The sequence below is a fragment of the Crocuta crocuta genome, unplaced genomic scaffold, assembly GCF_008692635.1.
Source record: "Crocuta crocuta isolate KB4526 unplaced genomic scaffold, BGI_CrCroc_1.0 scaffold266, whole genome shotgun sequence".
In the NCBI taxonomy this organism is placed as follows: Eukaryota; Metazoa; Chordata; class Mammalia; order Carnivora; family Hyaenidae; genus Crocuta; species Crocuta crocuta.
In genome coordinates, this window is record NW_027531005.1 from 3,077,029 (window position 1) to 3,093,242 (window position 16,214).

At 38.2% G+C, this 16,214-nt stretch overlaps 1 protein-coding gene across 3 annotated transcripts in view; it reads right to left on the reverse strand.

Moving 5' to 3' along the window:
• EXOC4 (exocyst complex component 4) overlaps window positions 1-16,214 on the reverse strand; it is a 752,773-nt gene that overhangs the window by 662,945 nt on the left and 73,614 nt on the right. For all 3 annotated transcript variants that reach the window (XM_077770716.1, XM_077770717.1, XM_077770718.1), the window contains exon 6: window positions 6,750-6,993. In XM_077770716.1, coding sequence (XP_077626842.1) covers window positions 6,750-6,993 — 244 coding nt within the window. The remainder of the gene's footprint in view (window positions 1-6,749; window positions 6,994-16,214) is intronic.

A 16,214-nucleotide genomic window follows, 5' to 3' on the forward strand; every position in this document is an offset into this window, starting at 1 on the left:
ACAAAATCCTACATTTCAGATTCTTAGGAGAAGAGCTACTAATAGAGAAAGAAGAAATGAAAGGAAATGCTACTTATTTAAAAAAGAAACATATGCCTGACTCTAGCCACAGGTCTAAAAAAACACCATGGGAAGTGTTTTGTCAGTCTTTTCATAAACCCTGCATTTGTACAACAAAACTAATCTTGGGGACCGAGCCTTTAGACTTCCTTCTAGGCAGAATCACTGAGGTAGGGTGCCCTATTGTATCAGTATGCCCTCATTCCAAGTTCTGACCTCTCAGTTTTAAAAATATTCTTAAACCTTAATTTTTCGGCTTTCAGAGCAGTAATTCAATGATTTGTACAAATCTCCCAGGCTTCACTGGCTGACAAACCAGGAAAAAAAAATAGTTTTAGGAAATGCGGCAAATACCAACCTTGAAAAAGATGACTATAAAGTAAATGATTCAGTGTTAGAATTATTCAGCAAGCATTCAGCTAACACTGACAATCAATTACATGGCAGATACGTAGGAGGCAGAAATGAAAGGGGGCATACAACCCATTATAATACAGTTCATTAAGTGTTATATATGCTTAAAGGTGGTGTGGCCACTCCTTCAGAGTCCAGATGTATCAAAGACATAAATATTAAAAATGAGACTATATAAATACTAGAAAAAAGTTGAGAAATTTTACTTATGCTCTAAGAGTGGGGAAGATCTAAGTTTAACACAAAACTCAGAAGCTATGAAAGAAAACACTGATAAAATAGAGCCTCATAGAAACAAAACCTTTATTATATAATGCCTACATGGCCAGATATCATAAAGTCAAAGGCAGAAAAGTGAGAGAAAATTGTAAAATAAATCCCAAGGAATTCGTTTTCTTAAAAAGTAAAGAGTTCCCGGAGGAGGAGGAGGAGGAAGAGGAGAAATAATAATAATAATAATAATAATACCAGAAAAGTAGGTACTTCACTGGAAAGGAATAAACATTATCTGAACACTGTATTATTGAAAATTTCAAATTTTAAAAAGGAAAAAGAACAGGGTAATAAGCCACCCTGTACCTAGAACACTGCTTCAGTATATTATTTACAGCTAATATTATTTTATCTGTGTCTCCACCCACTCTCAATCCAGATTATTTTGAACTAACATATCCAGATACAACCCAAGTATCACAACAAAAAATTTTATACACAAATGTAAAGTTCAACCTCACTCATATTAACAACAAAAAACGAATGCAAATCAAAACCACCTTAGAAGTACAATTTTCACTCATCAGCTTGGCAAAGATAAAAAAAATTGATAAATTTATCAATCACGGAGGTCAGCACAAACTTTGAAACTGGTCTATTGAGAATCTAGCTGCTTTCCTTCTCCTGTCTTCTATGTGGGTGTCAAGCTAACTGCATCACTAGAAGCACAACTGGTAGGTGCTATCAGTGAACGGAGCCTGAAAACAACTATTATAAAACATAGGTGCTGCCTCACTTTACCTAAAAACACACAACAAACACCTCAGTGCCCACTTGCCCAGACCAGGCCAGGTGTCCGTGGTTAATGGCACACTCTGGTTTTCCTCTATAGCACTTTACACTGTTTGTAATAATAGACTTACTGAAAAGTTCTTTGATGAATGCCTTTACTCCCCACTATACTTTAAACTCTATAAGGACAGGGACTGTCTTATTTGTTTGGCATTTTATCCCAGTGTCTGGTCCATGGTACATATGCAGTATATGTGGAATTCATTGTTTCATTCAACAAATATTCACTCTGGGTCAGCTGGGCACTTGTGCTACCTTCTGGAAATAAGGTGATAAGGTGCTGAGCAAGGCAAATCCGTTCTCTCTCAAGGCTTCCATTCTATTTTTTTTAATGTTTTTTATTTATTTCTGAGAGAGAGAGAGAGAGAGACAGTGTGAGCAGGGGAGGGTCACAGAATCCGAAGCAGGCTCCAGGCTCTGAACTAGCTGTCAGCACAGAGCTTGACGCAGGCCTTGAACCCATGAACCGTGAAATGATGACCTGAGCCAAAGTCGGACGCTTACCCGACTGAGCCACCCAGGAGCCCCTCAAGGTTTCCATTCTAGAAGCGGTCAGAAAATAACCAAACACACACAGCCAAACACATATATTATAAAAGGTAGTCTAATGGTCGTGAACCAGTGGTCTGCAAACAGGTATTACATTTTCCCCTATCGATTCCCCTAATAGGCATTTTCACTTTTAATGTTTTTCCTGATTAAAAAACCTTAATTAATACTTTAATTCTTAAATAATGAATTTCTTTCTCACTAGACTTACTAATAGTTACAAAATGGGGGAGGGGGGTCTACAACCTTCTTATCCAAACACAGTTACTTTCAGCATTAAAGAAGATTTCTTTCCTGTATTTTCCACAAATCTTTCTTTAATGTCACAGTGAACACAGAATATGCAATGTTCTCTGCTTTTTAGATCAGACAATCTCCCTTCATTCATAATCAAGATCGAGGAACACGGCAAAATGACCTCCTTCCAAAAGGAAAAAAAGGTCTCCGTAACCATCCATGGCTTCAACAGACTCAACGCCTCCTGCCCTCCTCAAGGGCAGCAGTTTTACCAAAGTGGCGCAGCCCCCACCGCTTCTTGCGATGATTTACTGCCTCCATATTGAAAAAGGACCATTTTGCAATAGATGGAAGAGTTGCCTCCTACAAGCCAATCACATTTTCCCACATCTGTCTTCCCTCCAGTGTCTTAACGTCGCACCTCTGAGAGGATTTTATTTCTTTTAGCTCTTCCTCATGCTTTTCCTATTTGTTAATTATTAAAGAACTTCTTCCAGCTTCTTAGACATGAAAATGATATGAAATGCTCATGAGCCAGATTTGGGGAAAGAATCAACAATTCGGCAGCAGGAGATGAGGAAATCGGTAAGGTGCTGTGCAGACTGCACACCCCATTAACCATCTGAAACTGAAGACACTGCCTGCTTTTCTGAGGAAATTATGGGTAGCAAGAGCTTCTGGGAGATGAGCAAAGCACACATTGACCTAGTGTTTATATCAAGTTGGCAACAATGCCATCTGAATATTTTTCCTCCAAAGTAAGTAGAGGTTTATGGACACCACACAGATTAGGATTGAATGAAAAGACTCTCTCTCTACACATGGACAAACATCATTGGGAGCAGGGGGGCTGGGATGTAAGTGGGCCACCAAAGTGATTTTTACAAACTGGCTGAGGAAGTATTCTGGCTCTGCAGGAAGTGAGGCATGACAATTCCCTAGCCGGTTCCTTCTACTTCTACAGCAGAAAAGAACACCATCTAAATTCTCGTTCCATAAAGACAAGTGAAAACAGGCCTGCAGTGCATCACAACCAGAATATATTTAGTAAGATGATGCTGAACAATGAAACTTTTAATGGTGTCTTGTCTCACAGCAGCATATATATGCTTATGATCTAGAAGAGGTTATTTCACTGTGGGGGGGGAGGGAAGGATGTGCGCAGTGGGGAGAAAGGATTTATGGCTCTTTTTGCCTACACCCCAACTTTAAGAAAAACAGATCCTGGTATTTTAGCCTAAGATGTCCTGGATGGTAAATAATATGAAGTTTTGTGACTTGACTTCATTCTAAAATAAATGCCGCTAACACATCCCAGTACAGTTTAATGAACACAAAGTAACTATGAAGGCTTCATGGGATAATCTGACAACATCCCTTCTAAAATTTTCAGCCCTCTAGAAGTAACAACGCCAATCACTTTTTTTTTTTTTTTAATGTTTTATTTATTTTTAGGAGAGAGAGAGACAGCATGAGCAGGGGAGGGTCAGAGAGAGAGGGAGTCACAGGCTGAAACAGGCTCCAGGCTCTGAGCCGGCAGTCAGCACAGAGCCCGACGCGGGGCTCGAACCCACGAACTGCGAGATCATGACCTAAGCGAAAGTCGGACGCTCAACCGACCAAGCCACCCAGGCGCCCCTGAATGAGGTTTCCAAGGCCACTAATTGGTGTGTTTTAAAGCATTTGAAAGCACAGAGCCCTCACAGACTAGCATGAAATTATCAGTCATTTGGAATCCCAGCCCAAGACTTTAATATTTGATCTCCAAGAAGAGTGCTTCACCCCAAATGTCTGCTTTCTCTGTACCATTCTATCTCACAACAGTTTTGGCCTAGTTTTTCAGATCTGGTCATTTTATAAAATAGGATCATGTGATACACAAGAAACCAGGTCAAGCAGCTGGTTGACCTGACGGTGTCCAATATACGCCACCCACAACAGCCTCTAAGTACGGCCGACAACAACGAAACTTAGAGAGGGTGGGGGAGACCCTCCTGCTGACTCATTCCTCACGGGGAAACATTTATTAGTTCCTAGGGCAGTATGCTGACTTTCCACTTCTATTGCTGCAATTTCTACTTGTGAATTCTGGAATGGGCTAAGGGAACGGAAAAGGAAGAGGTCAAAATCCTATGAAAGACACATTGCTTTTAAGGGTACTGTAATGAGATTTGCAGAAAAGTTATTGATCTGTGCCCTTTCGTTTTATTTTCAATATACCCTATAGTCATGTTATTTCCCTATGAAAGTTCAGGGTATTCATCTAGGGACTTGCAGCAACAGGGCAAATAGCAAGCGAGAATTTTGGAGTGTTCATTAGTAAGGAGGTAAAAGGTCTTCACGGAAATCCCGGCACAAGGCAAAGAAAGAAGAAAAGCAAAGTTCAGTTGAGAACCATTCCCCAGCCTCTCTGGACCACAATGTGAATCAAAGAACATGGAAGGAGGCAAGAATAAATAAACGCGTGCCTTCACATACACATATGTGTGTAATAGTTCTTACTGGCGCTACTTTACTAAACTCTAATCATATGACCTCACCTAGAGCAAGCAGCCCTCTAAGACAGGGGATTTTTCTCAGATTACAGAGCCAGCATTCAAAGTCAGGTCTGCCGGACTCCAAACCCCATGCTCACCAAAACAGGTGCTGGGAAATGGTCTATGGCAGGAGGTGGGTTAAGGATGGTTTCTTCACCAACTGCACTTCTGAATGAAGTTTAAAAGGCAATTAATTTTTTTTATTTTTTTTAATGTTTTATTTATTTCTAGGAGAGAGAGAGAGACAGTGTGAGCAGGAGAGGGTCAGAGAGAGAGGGAGTCACAGACTGAAACAGGCTCCAGGCTCTGAGCTGGCAGTCAGCACAGAGCCTGACGCAGTGCCCGAATCCACTAACCGCGAGATCATGACCTAAGCGAAAGTAGGACACTTAACCAACTAAGCCACCCAGGGGCCCCAAAAGGCAATTAATTTTTGAAGACATTTAAGGTATAATCAAAATCAATGTAATTTAGATATATAAAAGAATACAGAAAATGTGTATAGATAACATTAATTTTTCCCCAAAATTTAAAGTCTGGAGAACTCCACACTAAGTAAGCTATTATTTCTCCTTAAATTTGTTATCTACTTAAAAAAAAAAAAATGTTAAAGTCCTAAGTACACACAGTAGGGTTTCCTTAACAGGAATTATGAGCCCTTGTACACACTGGCTAACGCCTCCCCCGGGACTCACATTATTGGAGCAACTGAGAAGACACGCTCCACTCTGCCCTCTGCTCTCACCGGAAATCATAGTTTCTATTTTTTTGAAACTGCTGTGCCTGTTGGCAAATATTACCACACACCAAAGAAGAAAGCACAGGACAGAGGAAAGACCATAGACCTGCCTTCAATTCCAAAGCCAGCCACTTGTTCTGTGACCTTGAGCTAATTACTAGTTTCTAAGCCCCAGTTTCCCTAGCTACAAGATGTTGTAGTGAGAATTAAATGAGGTAATATACATTAAATTGGCTTATATACTGCTTAGTACTTAATATTCAATAACTATTACATTTTTTTCATTTAAGTATGAATTTGCTTTTTTCTTAATGTTTATTTCTGAGAGAGAGAGGGAGGAGAAGGGAGAGGAGGAGGAGGAGGTAGAGGAGAAGAAGAAGAAGAAGAAGGGCAGAGAGTGAGGGAGACACAGAATCCAAAGCAGGCTCCAGGCTCTGAGCTGTCAGCACAGAGCCTGACGTGGGGCTCAAACTCACAAACCAGGATATCATGGCTGGAGATGAATTCAGACGCTTAACCAACTGAGCCACCCAGGTACCCCAATATGCTTTTTTTAAGTTTATCTATTTACTTTGAGAGAGGGAGAGAGAGAGAGCACAAGCAGGGGAGGGGCAGAAAGAGAGGGAGACAGAAACAATCTCAAGCTGGCCCCGAGATGTCAGCGTGGAGCCCAATATGGCGCTCTAACTCACGAACCATGAGATTATGACCTAAGCCAAAACCAAGAGTCGGCTCTTGGTGCCCCCGAAGTTAAGAAGTTTTAAAGCATACTGTTCAGGGGCACCTGGGTGGCTCAGTCAGCTAAGCATCTGACTCTTTATTTCAACTCAAGTCATGATCTCATGGTTGTGAGATTGAGCCCTGCGTGAGGCTCCAAGTGGGGTGTGGAACCTGCCTAAGATTCTCTCTCTCTTTTTCTCCCTGTCCCTCCCCAACCCCCACGTATGCACCCTGTCTCTTAAAAAAAAAAAAAAAAAACTTTTTAATTACATCAAAAGCAGCTGAATCATGCCTTTCAAGCTATTTTCACCAATCTGAGTTTGTACGGGCTCTAGTAGCCCAAGTTCAGGAAATAACACCAACAAGAGTTACTCAGCTATCCCCCATCCTAGTAATCATACAATACACAGAGTTCTCAAAAACGCTACCTCGGCTGGTTCTCCACGGTGAGGTTCTCTCCGCGCTGATAGCCGCTGTCTGCCACCTGGGTGGTGGACCGCTTCACAATCTGCTGTAGCTCCTGCTCCAAGCGCTCTTTGATTGCCTTAACGGTCTCTGGGATCTTCTTCAGTTTGGCCAGCCCCTTGATGAGGATGCCCATAAAAAGGGTGCTGTTCTCCTCTGGATCCAGCTCCAAGTCCTCCTTGATGTCCTGCAGGTTTATCTCCTTCACTGTAAAAAAAAAAAAAAAAAAAAAATTCAATTACAAGATTCAAAAACAGAATGGGCTGAATAAACGGGATCACTGCTCTGATTACTTCCTTAACGGAATCAGAGATTTTTCAATTAAATTATTTGTACACAGTAACTAAGAATCACAAAATAACAGTTACAGTCCTCAAATCATACCCATCAGGTAAAGTGAGAGGTAGATGCCATTAAAAACCAGCAAATCTGCACAGAAAGTTTTCCACAGACTGTTCCACATACAACGAGTCCATCAGTTCACGACACCAATGAAGCACTCACTGTTTATAAAACGCCACACTCGGGGCTGCGAGAGAATTCTCAAGAGCCAGACTGCAGTCTCAAAACTCTTATTTAATACTTAGAAGGGACAAGTAACTTGATGAAAACATTATATGTAGAAAAGGTAAAGAAGTTAAAATAAATGATAAACAAGATGAAGAAAAATAAAGGAAGAACAATATGTGTAAGTGACACAAGACTCTGAGGGGAAGAGTAATAAGGAGCTTTCATAAATTCAAAAGAACCACCTTCTATTTCTCTTTAAACATGGGTCTACCTTAACACTCTGTGCTGAAAACAGTTCTTGCTAATAGTCCGTGAGAGCTTTCAGGGAAGTAACCTTATACATCCAAAGTCTCTGTAAATTGGCAGACTACCGCTTTTGTGGAAACCACCTGGTTAACAGCCCAGCACAGGGCTTCCTACCCCCAGGGAGGAGCTGGCGGGAGCGAGGGATGAGGACCTGAGATCTCTGTTATCTACTGACAACCACAGGCCTTCCCTTCAAACTAACGCACATGCACAGGAAACTTCTCACAGGAGGCCAGGGGGTTCGCAACCAGCAAAGAACCACAGGTTAAAAAACCTCTCACCCAAAAATAATTCTCTCACTTTAAAACTGGTTGGATTAAGATAGAATAAAGAGGGAAAGCCTGGAGCTGGACCTTAATAGTGAAAGTTTTCCCCATTCTTCCCTCTCCTCTATTCTTCAAAACCAATGGCAGGTTTTTAAAATACGGGATGTCCTGAAAGAATGCATGCCTTCTCATTAGTAGATTCCAGCTCAACTACACTAGGAGTCCCACTCCATGTTGTTTAGCATCACTGGAACATACTGGAATCTGTTTGTTACGGAAGAATGAAAATATCCCAGTGTATGGAGTAAATCCTTGTACCACTGCATAAAGTCTCCAAAACCTCTGCTTCACATGACTGCAGTCTCTTCTTCTCCTCAATCCCTTTTCTTTTTGTTCCCAACTCATAAAATGCACTTAAACATCAACCAGAAGCACTTAATAATGGGCAAGATATAATTACGTGAACGAACTTACTCTTCATTGAAGAAGTCCTCTCAGTATTTATCCACAATGCTGAAACCCATGTGGCGAAAGAGAACCACATAAGGAAAGACCAGATTCCTCTACTGTCTTTGCAACATAGAGGACAGCTGATGATATGGTATTTAATTTAAATAATTTTCATACTAGTTAATGCAGGAGTAGAACCAAAGTGGCTTAAGCCTCTGAAGATGGGGGGGGGNAAGAACTAGACACCTCAGGCCACAGAATTACTCCATCCTGTAAAACCAATCCCAGCAGCAAGAAGAGAGAAATACTTAGCAGCCAAGCAGCCATCTAAATTCAGCATGTTAGAGAGGCAAAATGAAGCACAACTATAAGCAGAGCTTCAGGCGGGGGGAAAAAAGTAATAGAAATTTAGCTGGGAGAAAATGATCTTCATGAAAGAGCACATATGAGTCACAAACAGACACAAGCAAAGGGCTACCTGAATGTCACAACCACCTGCGGCAAGAGCGATTGGTGAGGAGATAAATGTAGTTTAAATCAATAACCCCCTAGATTATGTGGCAGATATCTATTTATATGTGCACTAATATGATAGATAGCCTATTAAAAAATAACAAATAAGCAAGGTCTGAATAATAAAATGCCACAGCCCCAAATGACACATTTGTGTAGAACCTTAGCTTTCTGTTTGTCTCCTGAAATCTCCTAGAGCATAAACACTGAACAGATCCAATATTAATTAATTTATATTATCTATTTCACTTACATCAGCTGAAAATTAAAAGGCAATTTAAAAGGATAATATAATCAACCATGAAGACTAGCCCAATAATCACAAAAACCCTGTGAGGTCGGATAGAATTATTGGTGCTCTATGGAAAAAGCTTGTACAAAAATAATGTAGCTGAAATTCAGTAAGGGCCTCACACCACAATCAGAACAAAATGCACATATTTCCAAACTACCAAACACTACCAAATCATTCCCTTATATCTATAGTGATATAATATGTACTCACCATGTAGGTTTTAGAACATTTTATAATTAGAAATGCTAACTTTCTTACCTAGTTCTCTTAGATTTTTTTGCTCTGAGGAACCTTACAAAGTGAGGATTTCTTGAACCTGGTTTTGAAGACCCTCACTGGCAGGACAGTGTTAAATATTAGGACTTTTACGTCCTTTAACCCATTATTTCTACCAAAATCCTCCTAGCCCCAATTGTTCCTTATTACACACACAGATAGGGAAGGAAGGAAGGAGATATGGATGTGTAGGTATACATGCCTAAATGCATAAAAACCGTCTGTGGTTTGAGGCTAAGCATGAATTCAAGGAAGATTTAAGACACTTTGGGACCCATGGAACGATGAACTAAATGATATCTCAAGTCCTTTCAAGCTCCACAATTCCACGATTCCATCAACTTAGTCTAAATCTATACATCTCCGGTTACATGGCCCATAGCTAATTATGTGCACCTAGATTATAGATAGCCCTTTAAAAAAATAACAGATAAAGTGAATAATCCATTTAAGTTGCTAAGTGTTCTATGAAAGAAAACAGCCTTTTTTTCCCAGTGAGTACAGGAAGCAATGTAGACCAGGAAATAAATGCTTTCTTTTCTCAGTATGTTGGGTAAGAAAGTATCAGTCACACATGCCATGGCTATATACAAATGTTACCAAATTTGCACAAGAAACCTGGTAACACGCTTTAACTTTGTACTGAATAAGCTTTATTATTTGACTTAACATTTATATATGTCGATTAAGGTATAAGATGATGGTAGTGTTTACCACAGAAAGTCCTCGTAGATGTCATTCCTTATACTGTGCACGGCACCTAAAGTATGAAAATGTGATATATATGATTTTGACCTACATACATAACTTCATTTACCTGTCGTATATAAGAACATTATATAACAGGAGAACAGTGACACTACTGAACAGAATTCAATATAAAAATAGGACTTCAAAAAAATTACCAAGCCTAATCTGACCAATAAAGTATCAAGAGAAATACATATCCAAAATGCTGCTCCCACCAACGGGAATCTGGCCTCGGAAGAGTAACCATACTCTTAAGTAGAAGATAAGAAAGTTACCACTTAAAAATAATTCTGTGCTCTGGTCAAAATGGCACTGTAAAGTCATACTTGAGATATCCAATCTCAAAACACGGTTATACATAAAGTATAAATAAAGAAATTTTTTTAAAAAATAGCGTGGTTCAAAATTGAGAGGAACACCTCTGTGGACAAGAGATGGAAACAAGGGGTGGAGCCAGAGTGTGTACCCAACGAGCTGTGTGTGGACAAGCAGGGAGAGGCAGGCAGGTTTTAGTCCATGGGGTGTTACAGAGACAACAGATGAGCTGACAAAACCCTCCATTAAGGCTGCAGGAAAAGGACCAAATCCAGCCCTAGACCTGGGTACGCTTCCAGCCTCATCAAACCCTGATCTTCCATTCATGTCCCAGTAGAGATACTTGGCCAACTATATACCTTAAATACCATTTGTTTCACCAATAAAAAATTACTTCTAACATCTTTTATTCTAATTAACGCACCCACTGGTACAGATGGAGAGCTCAGTATATGATGTACTGGTCGCCTCTGGAGTACAGAATCTTGATTAGGGTCTTTCAAATGTTAACTAACTACCCCTGAAGTGTGGATTCCTGATTAAGGTACTTCAAAAATGTTAACTAAGCACCCCTAAGGTGCAGATTAAATTACTTTGAAGGAAACTACAGACAATATAACACCCCACTCCAGAAAAGAGGCTGACAAAAGATGTTGCCAACTGCTACTTGAGCTGTCATTTACATGGAGCTAGGAATTTTACAGCTGCTGTGTAGGAATAGTTTAAATTCAGGTGGATCTGAGCCCTACATTGCAGTAACGTTGGAAAGTACAGTGAATGTACACTGGTCCCTCCAAAACTGAAAGGGGGAAATGATGGTACATTTGAAGAGGAAGGTACAGTGGAGGGAGAATTATTAGGATAAAAACCAAAAAAAAAAAAAAAAAAAAAAAACCAGTGGAGAAGAGACTACTAAAAATATAACAGGGATACAGATAAGAGAAGAGACAAAGAACAGATGAACAAACTCAGACTTTATATTCATATTCAATAATGTGTAAGGCTTTATAAGTTCAATTGCCCAAAGTGACAGCATGATGCAGTAAAAATAGCAATGGCTGGGCATCATACAACTTTAGATTTGACTATCAACATGACCACATTCTAACTGTGTGAATCTCTCTCAAGTCATTAAATCTTGTTGGACTCTAGTGTTATATCTAAAATAGAGATAGCATCTACACAACTGTGTATATTAAATATGTGATACCAAAACACAAAAACAAACTCCTAAGAAAGTAAAAAAAAAAAAAAAAAAATTTACTTTTAAAATTTCCAGCTTTAGGAACTCCTGGATTGCTGGAGACAATGGTAGTAGCTCAAGTCCCCATTTCTCCATATTTCCTCCAAAAACAACATAGAACAACTAGAAGAACAAATAAAAGTGATACATATCATACCCTCAGGATAACCTGGAAGATAGAACTTGCCCAAAATTCACAACTCAAATAAGAAACACTTGACCCCAGCAAGCAATCTCTCAAGCTTTTGCCCCAACCCTGCTCTGCCACAAGGCTTTGTCACAAGCAAGCAAAAGCCCACTGGTGAAGAACCATGATCAAGAGACAAGGGAGTTAGTAATGATCCTAATATTGATCTAAAACTATCACTAAAAGGGACAATGTCTACTCTTAAGTTTCAAAATACCCAAAAGGTATCCAAGTAGATGAGAGCATGGACTACAGGGAAGACAGTTTAAAAACAGACAATTTATAGGAGTATTTGAGACCTATAATTTCTACAGAAGAAGTAAGACAAAAGGAAGAGAGAAATGCCCTGTGGCTACTGGATAGTGAAGGGAGAAAGAGAACATTCAGGATCCCACAAGAGAATCATAATTCTGAGAATAGCCTTCCCCCACCATCAAAACAAATAATACACTCAAGTATTTGGATTTTGCTATGCTGACAGAAGAGGGAGCCAATGAGCTAGGAATTCTATAAAACACCCCAACCCCATTAAAAAAAAAAAAAAAAGATCAGAAAAAAATGAACAGATTCATATAAAGGTATGTGGTCAGGGGGTAGGGTGGGAAGGACAGTCAGAAAATCCAACAGACATCAAGAGGAAAATTCCCTACAATAAAACTACAATGAATAACAAGAAAACTAGATGACAACACTCCAGATGGAAGTAATATATTCAAACAAGAATTTGGGGTTAAGAAAAGCCACTTTGAGTCAAAAATCCCAAAACTAGGAACAGACATGGACAAATAAAAGAAAGGTATAAGAAGAAAACAGACTAAACTCTGAAGAAATATGGAAGAAAAAGACTATTATTTCAGATAGGAAGAATAAAATTATAAAATTCCCAAGGGGAAACAGACTCAAATGAATATTTTATAAAGGGTATTGTGGAAATTCAGGAAATTCTCTATTCCAAAATAGAGAATTAGGGGAATATAAAGACAGAAGTAAAGAGACCAAAGAGAAAGCAATAGAAATGGAAGACAGGCAAAGAAAAAGGTAACATATTGGAAGAAAAACGAACAATACTTGAAATTATAAAGCAAAAAAAAAAAAAAAAAACCTTGAATCTACCAAATAAAAGAGACTATTTGGAAAAATTAACCACCACCACCACCCCCCAAAAAAAAGCAACTCCAGGGCATATCCTACTAAAACTATTAAGTTCCTAAGTTAAAAATCCTCAAGGTCTAAAGGATCACAGCTTACAGGCGCAAAAATTCAGTAAGTAAAATTGTAAATTAAGGCATTTATGCCCATCTAAGCTGTTTTTTAAGTACCAAGGCTATAGGAGAAGAAAACAAAAAAGGGGGGGGGCAGTTAGCCCTTTCTTAAGGAATCTTTTGATAAGCTTTATGCAACCAAGAGATAAGTGGGAAAACTTTAGCAGAAAAGATGGATGATAAGCATTTAAAATATTTAAGTACAGATTTATGACAAAAACAAAACTGGCAGGTGTGGATGGAAGACAACTAAGATGGATATGTTGTAAAAAAGTAAAAATAACACAACCTACAACTGGCAGAAAAGAAAGGAAAATAAAGTCATGTTGCTACTTAAACAAAAGATGGGGATTAAAGGACATCAACAAAAACAGAAATGAGAGAGTGAAAGATTAAAGCATTATAAAGAGACTAAACTTTTTTTTCTAAGTTTTTTAAATACATTAAATAGACATCACTGGGGGGAAAAATTAATCCCTCTCCTCACCAAAAAAAAAAAAAAAAAAAAAAAAAAAAAAAAATTTGTTTAAAGAGCAAAGAATTAATATCTCAGAGATAAAGAAATATAGCAAATATACACATTTATAAAATACTATGATAGAGTTGAGACAAAACATGTTAGTCTTATCAATATATACCAATGGATTCAGCACCCCTATTATAAGTAAAAGGTTTTTCGATATGAATCACAAAGCAAAGCTCAACAGTATACACATACTGTTGATCTAAAAACTAGTAATTTAGAATAGCTAGAAATATAAAATGAACAAAGGTATGCCAGTCAAAAGGCATTAAGTATAAAGACAAAGAACACATGCCCTTTTTAATACCACACACCATAATTCACAATAAGGCTATAACATTTATGAGTATTTATATACGAGATTAAACAGCAGCCACCATTTTAAAACAAAAGCTTCAAGAGATGAAGAGACAGAGGAAAAACTCACTAACAGAAAACTTGAATACATCACCAAAAAATGAGGAGATAGAAGACCTAAACAACATAATTAAATAAGGTGGATCCTATGGAAATATATCAAACTGTCCACCTGATAATAAAGCATACAGCTTTTACTTAAGTAAAAGTTAAGTTCCCCAAAGTAAAAATATTACCAACAATACTCTCTGAATTCAATGCAATAAAAGTAGAAAGTATTATGAGAAACAAAACACACACAAAAGACCCTTTTATCTTTGAATGTAAAATTCTTCTGTTAAAAACACTGGGTTTCCATCCCAAAGAGACAACTTTTGAAAGGAGACCACTTTTTAAAAATGATAATGGAAACATTAAATATCAGTGTCTATGGGACAAATTTGAAGAGAAAAATTCCTGTCATTGAATACATTTATCAGTAAAATTTTAAATACATGAGTTCAATGTCTAGGTCAGAAGAAAATATAAACCAAAAGAAAGCACAAAAAAGAAAATAAAGATAAAAGCAAAAAATACTGAGGTAGAGAACAGAAAAGTAGACCTAACCAATAATCCAAACACTGGTTATTTCTTGAAAATTAAAAAAAAAAAAAACCCTAACAAAATAGAAAAACCACCAGCTACTTTGATCAAGAAAAGGGAGCTAGTGCAAATAAAATAAACAAAAAGAAAATTTCAAAACCATAAAAATACTTTACAGACCTCTGTATAAATAAAATTCAAAAACTAAATGAAATCAATAATTTCCTAGAAAAATACAGATTATTATAAGTGATCCCAATAGAGACAGAATACTTAAGGAGAACAATTTTCTCAGGAAAAGAAAACAGAGAAAATAAAAAGCAAAAACATGAAAAAAAGTATCAGATCCAAATGTTTTCACAGGGAAATTCCCTAAATCTTCAAACACCGGAGAACTCCAAGGCTCCATAAATTGTTCTAGAGCATTGAGAACGAAGAAAAGCTTCCTAACTCCTTCTATGAAGTAAAGTATTACATTGAAACCAAACGCCAATATGATTTAGACTGCCAGCAGTATCATTCATAAACATCGATGCAAAAATTCAAACTAAAATATTCATAAATAGAATTCACCACCACATTGAGAAAATAACACACCATGTTCAAAAGGCATCTTTTCTAGGGAATGAAAATTGTTTCGATAATAGGAAGTCCGTTAACATAGCACAGTAAGAGATTTAAAGATAAAATAGAAAAAAAGTGGATAAAGACATAATAACAATTCACAAAAAAGTTAAAATGGACTTTAGATATAAGGAAAATTATTTAAACTAACTCCTAATTATAGAAATGCAAATTTTTTCAGTATTTTTTAAGCTTTATTATATTGAGAGAGAGAGCGAGCGAGAAAGAGCATGTGCGAGCAAGCAGGGAAGGTGCAGAGACAGACAGGGAGGGTGAAAATCCCAAGCAGGCTCCGCACTGCCAGCCCAGAGTGAGGGGCTCAAACTCACCAACCACGAGATCATGACCTGAACCGAAATCAAGAGTCAAATGCTTAACTGATTGAGCCACCCAGACACCCCAGAGAAATGCAAATTAAACAACACTGTGACACCATTTTCACCCACCAAATAGGCAAAAATGAAAAAGTCTAACAACACAGGGGCACCTGGGTGGCTCAGTCGGTTAAGCATCCAACTTCAGCTCAGGTCATGATATCACAGCTCATGAGTTCAAGCCCCACATTGGGCTCTGTGCTGACAGTTCAGGACCTGGAGACTGCTTGGGATTCTGTGTCTCCCTCCCTCTCTGTCCCTGCTCACACTCTGTGTCTCTTTCTCTCTCTCAAAAGTAAATAAACATTTTTAAAAAAAATTTTTTTTTACGTCTAACAACACATTATTTGGCAAGGCTGTGGGGGAAACGAGCACTCACACACTCTTGGTACAATGTGAACTGTACAACTCTTCTGGAGAATTTGGCAATACCAAAAAAAAAAAAACACATGTGTATTTCTCTTTTGACTGAGCTAACCCTCTTCCAGACGTTCACCCTAATGATATACCTCCAACAATATGCACGTTATTCACTGCATCGCTACTTATAAAAGACAGAATACTGTACACAACCTATATACTCATACATGAGAGA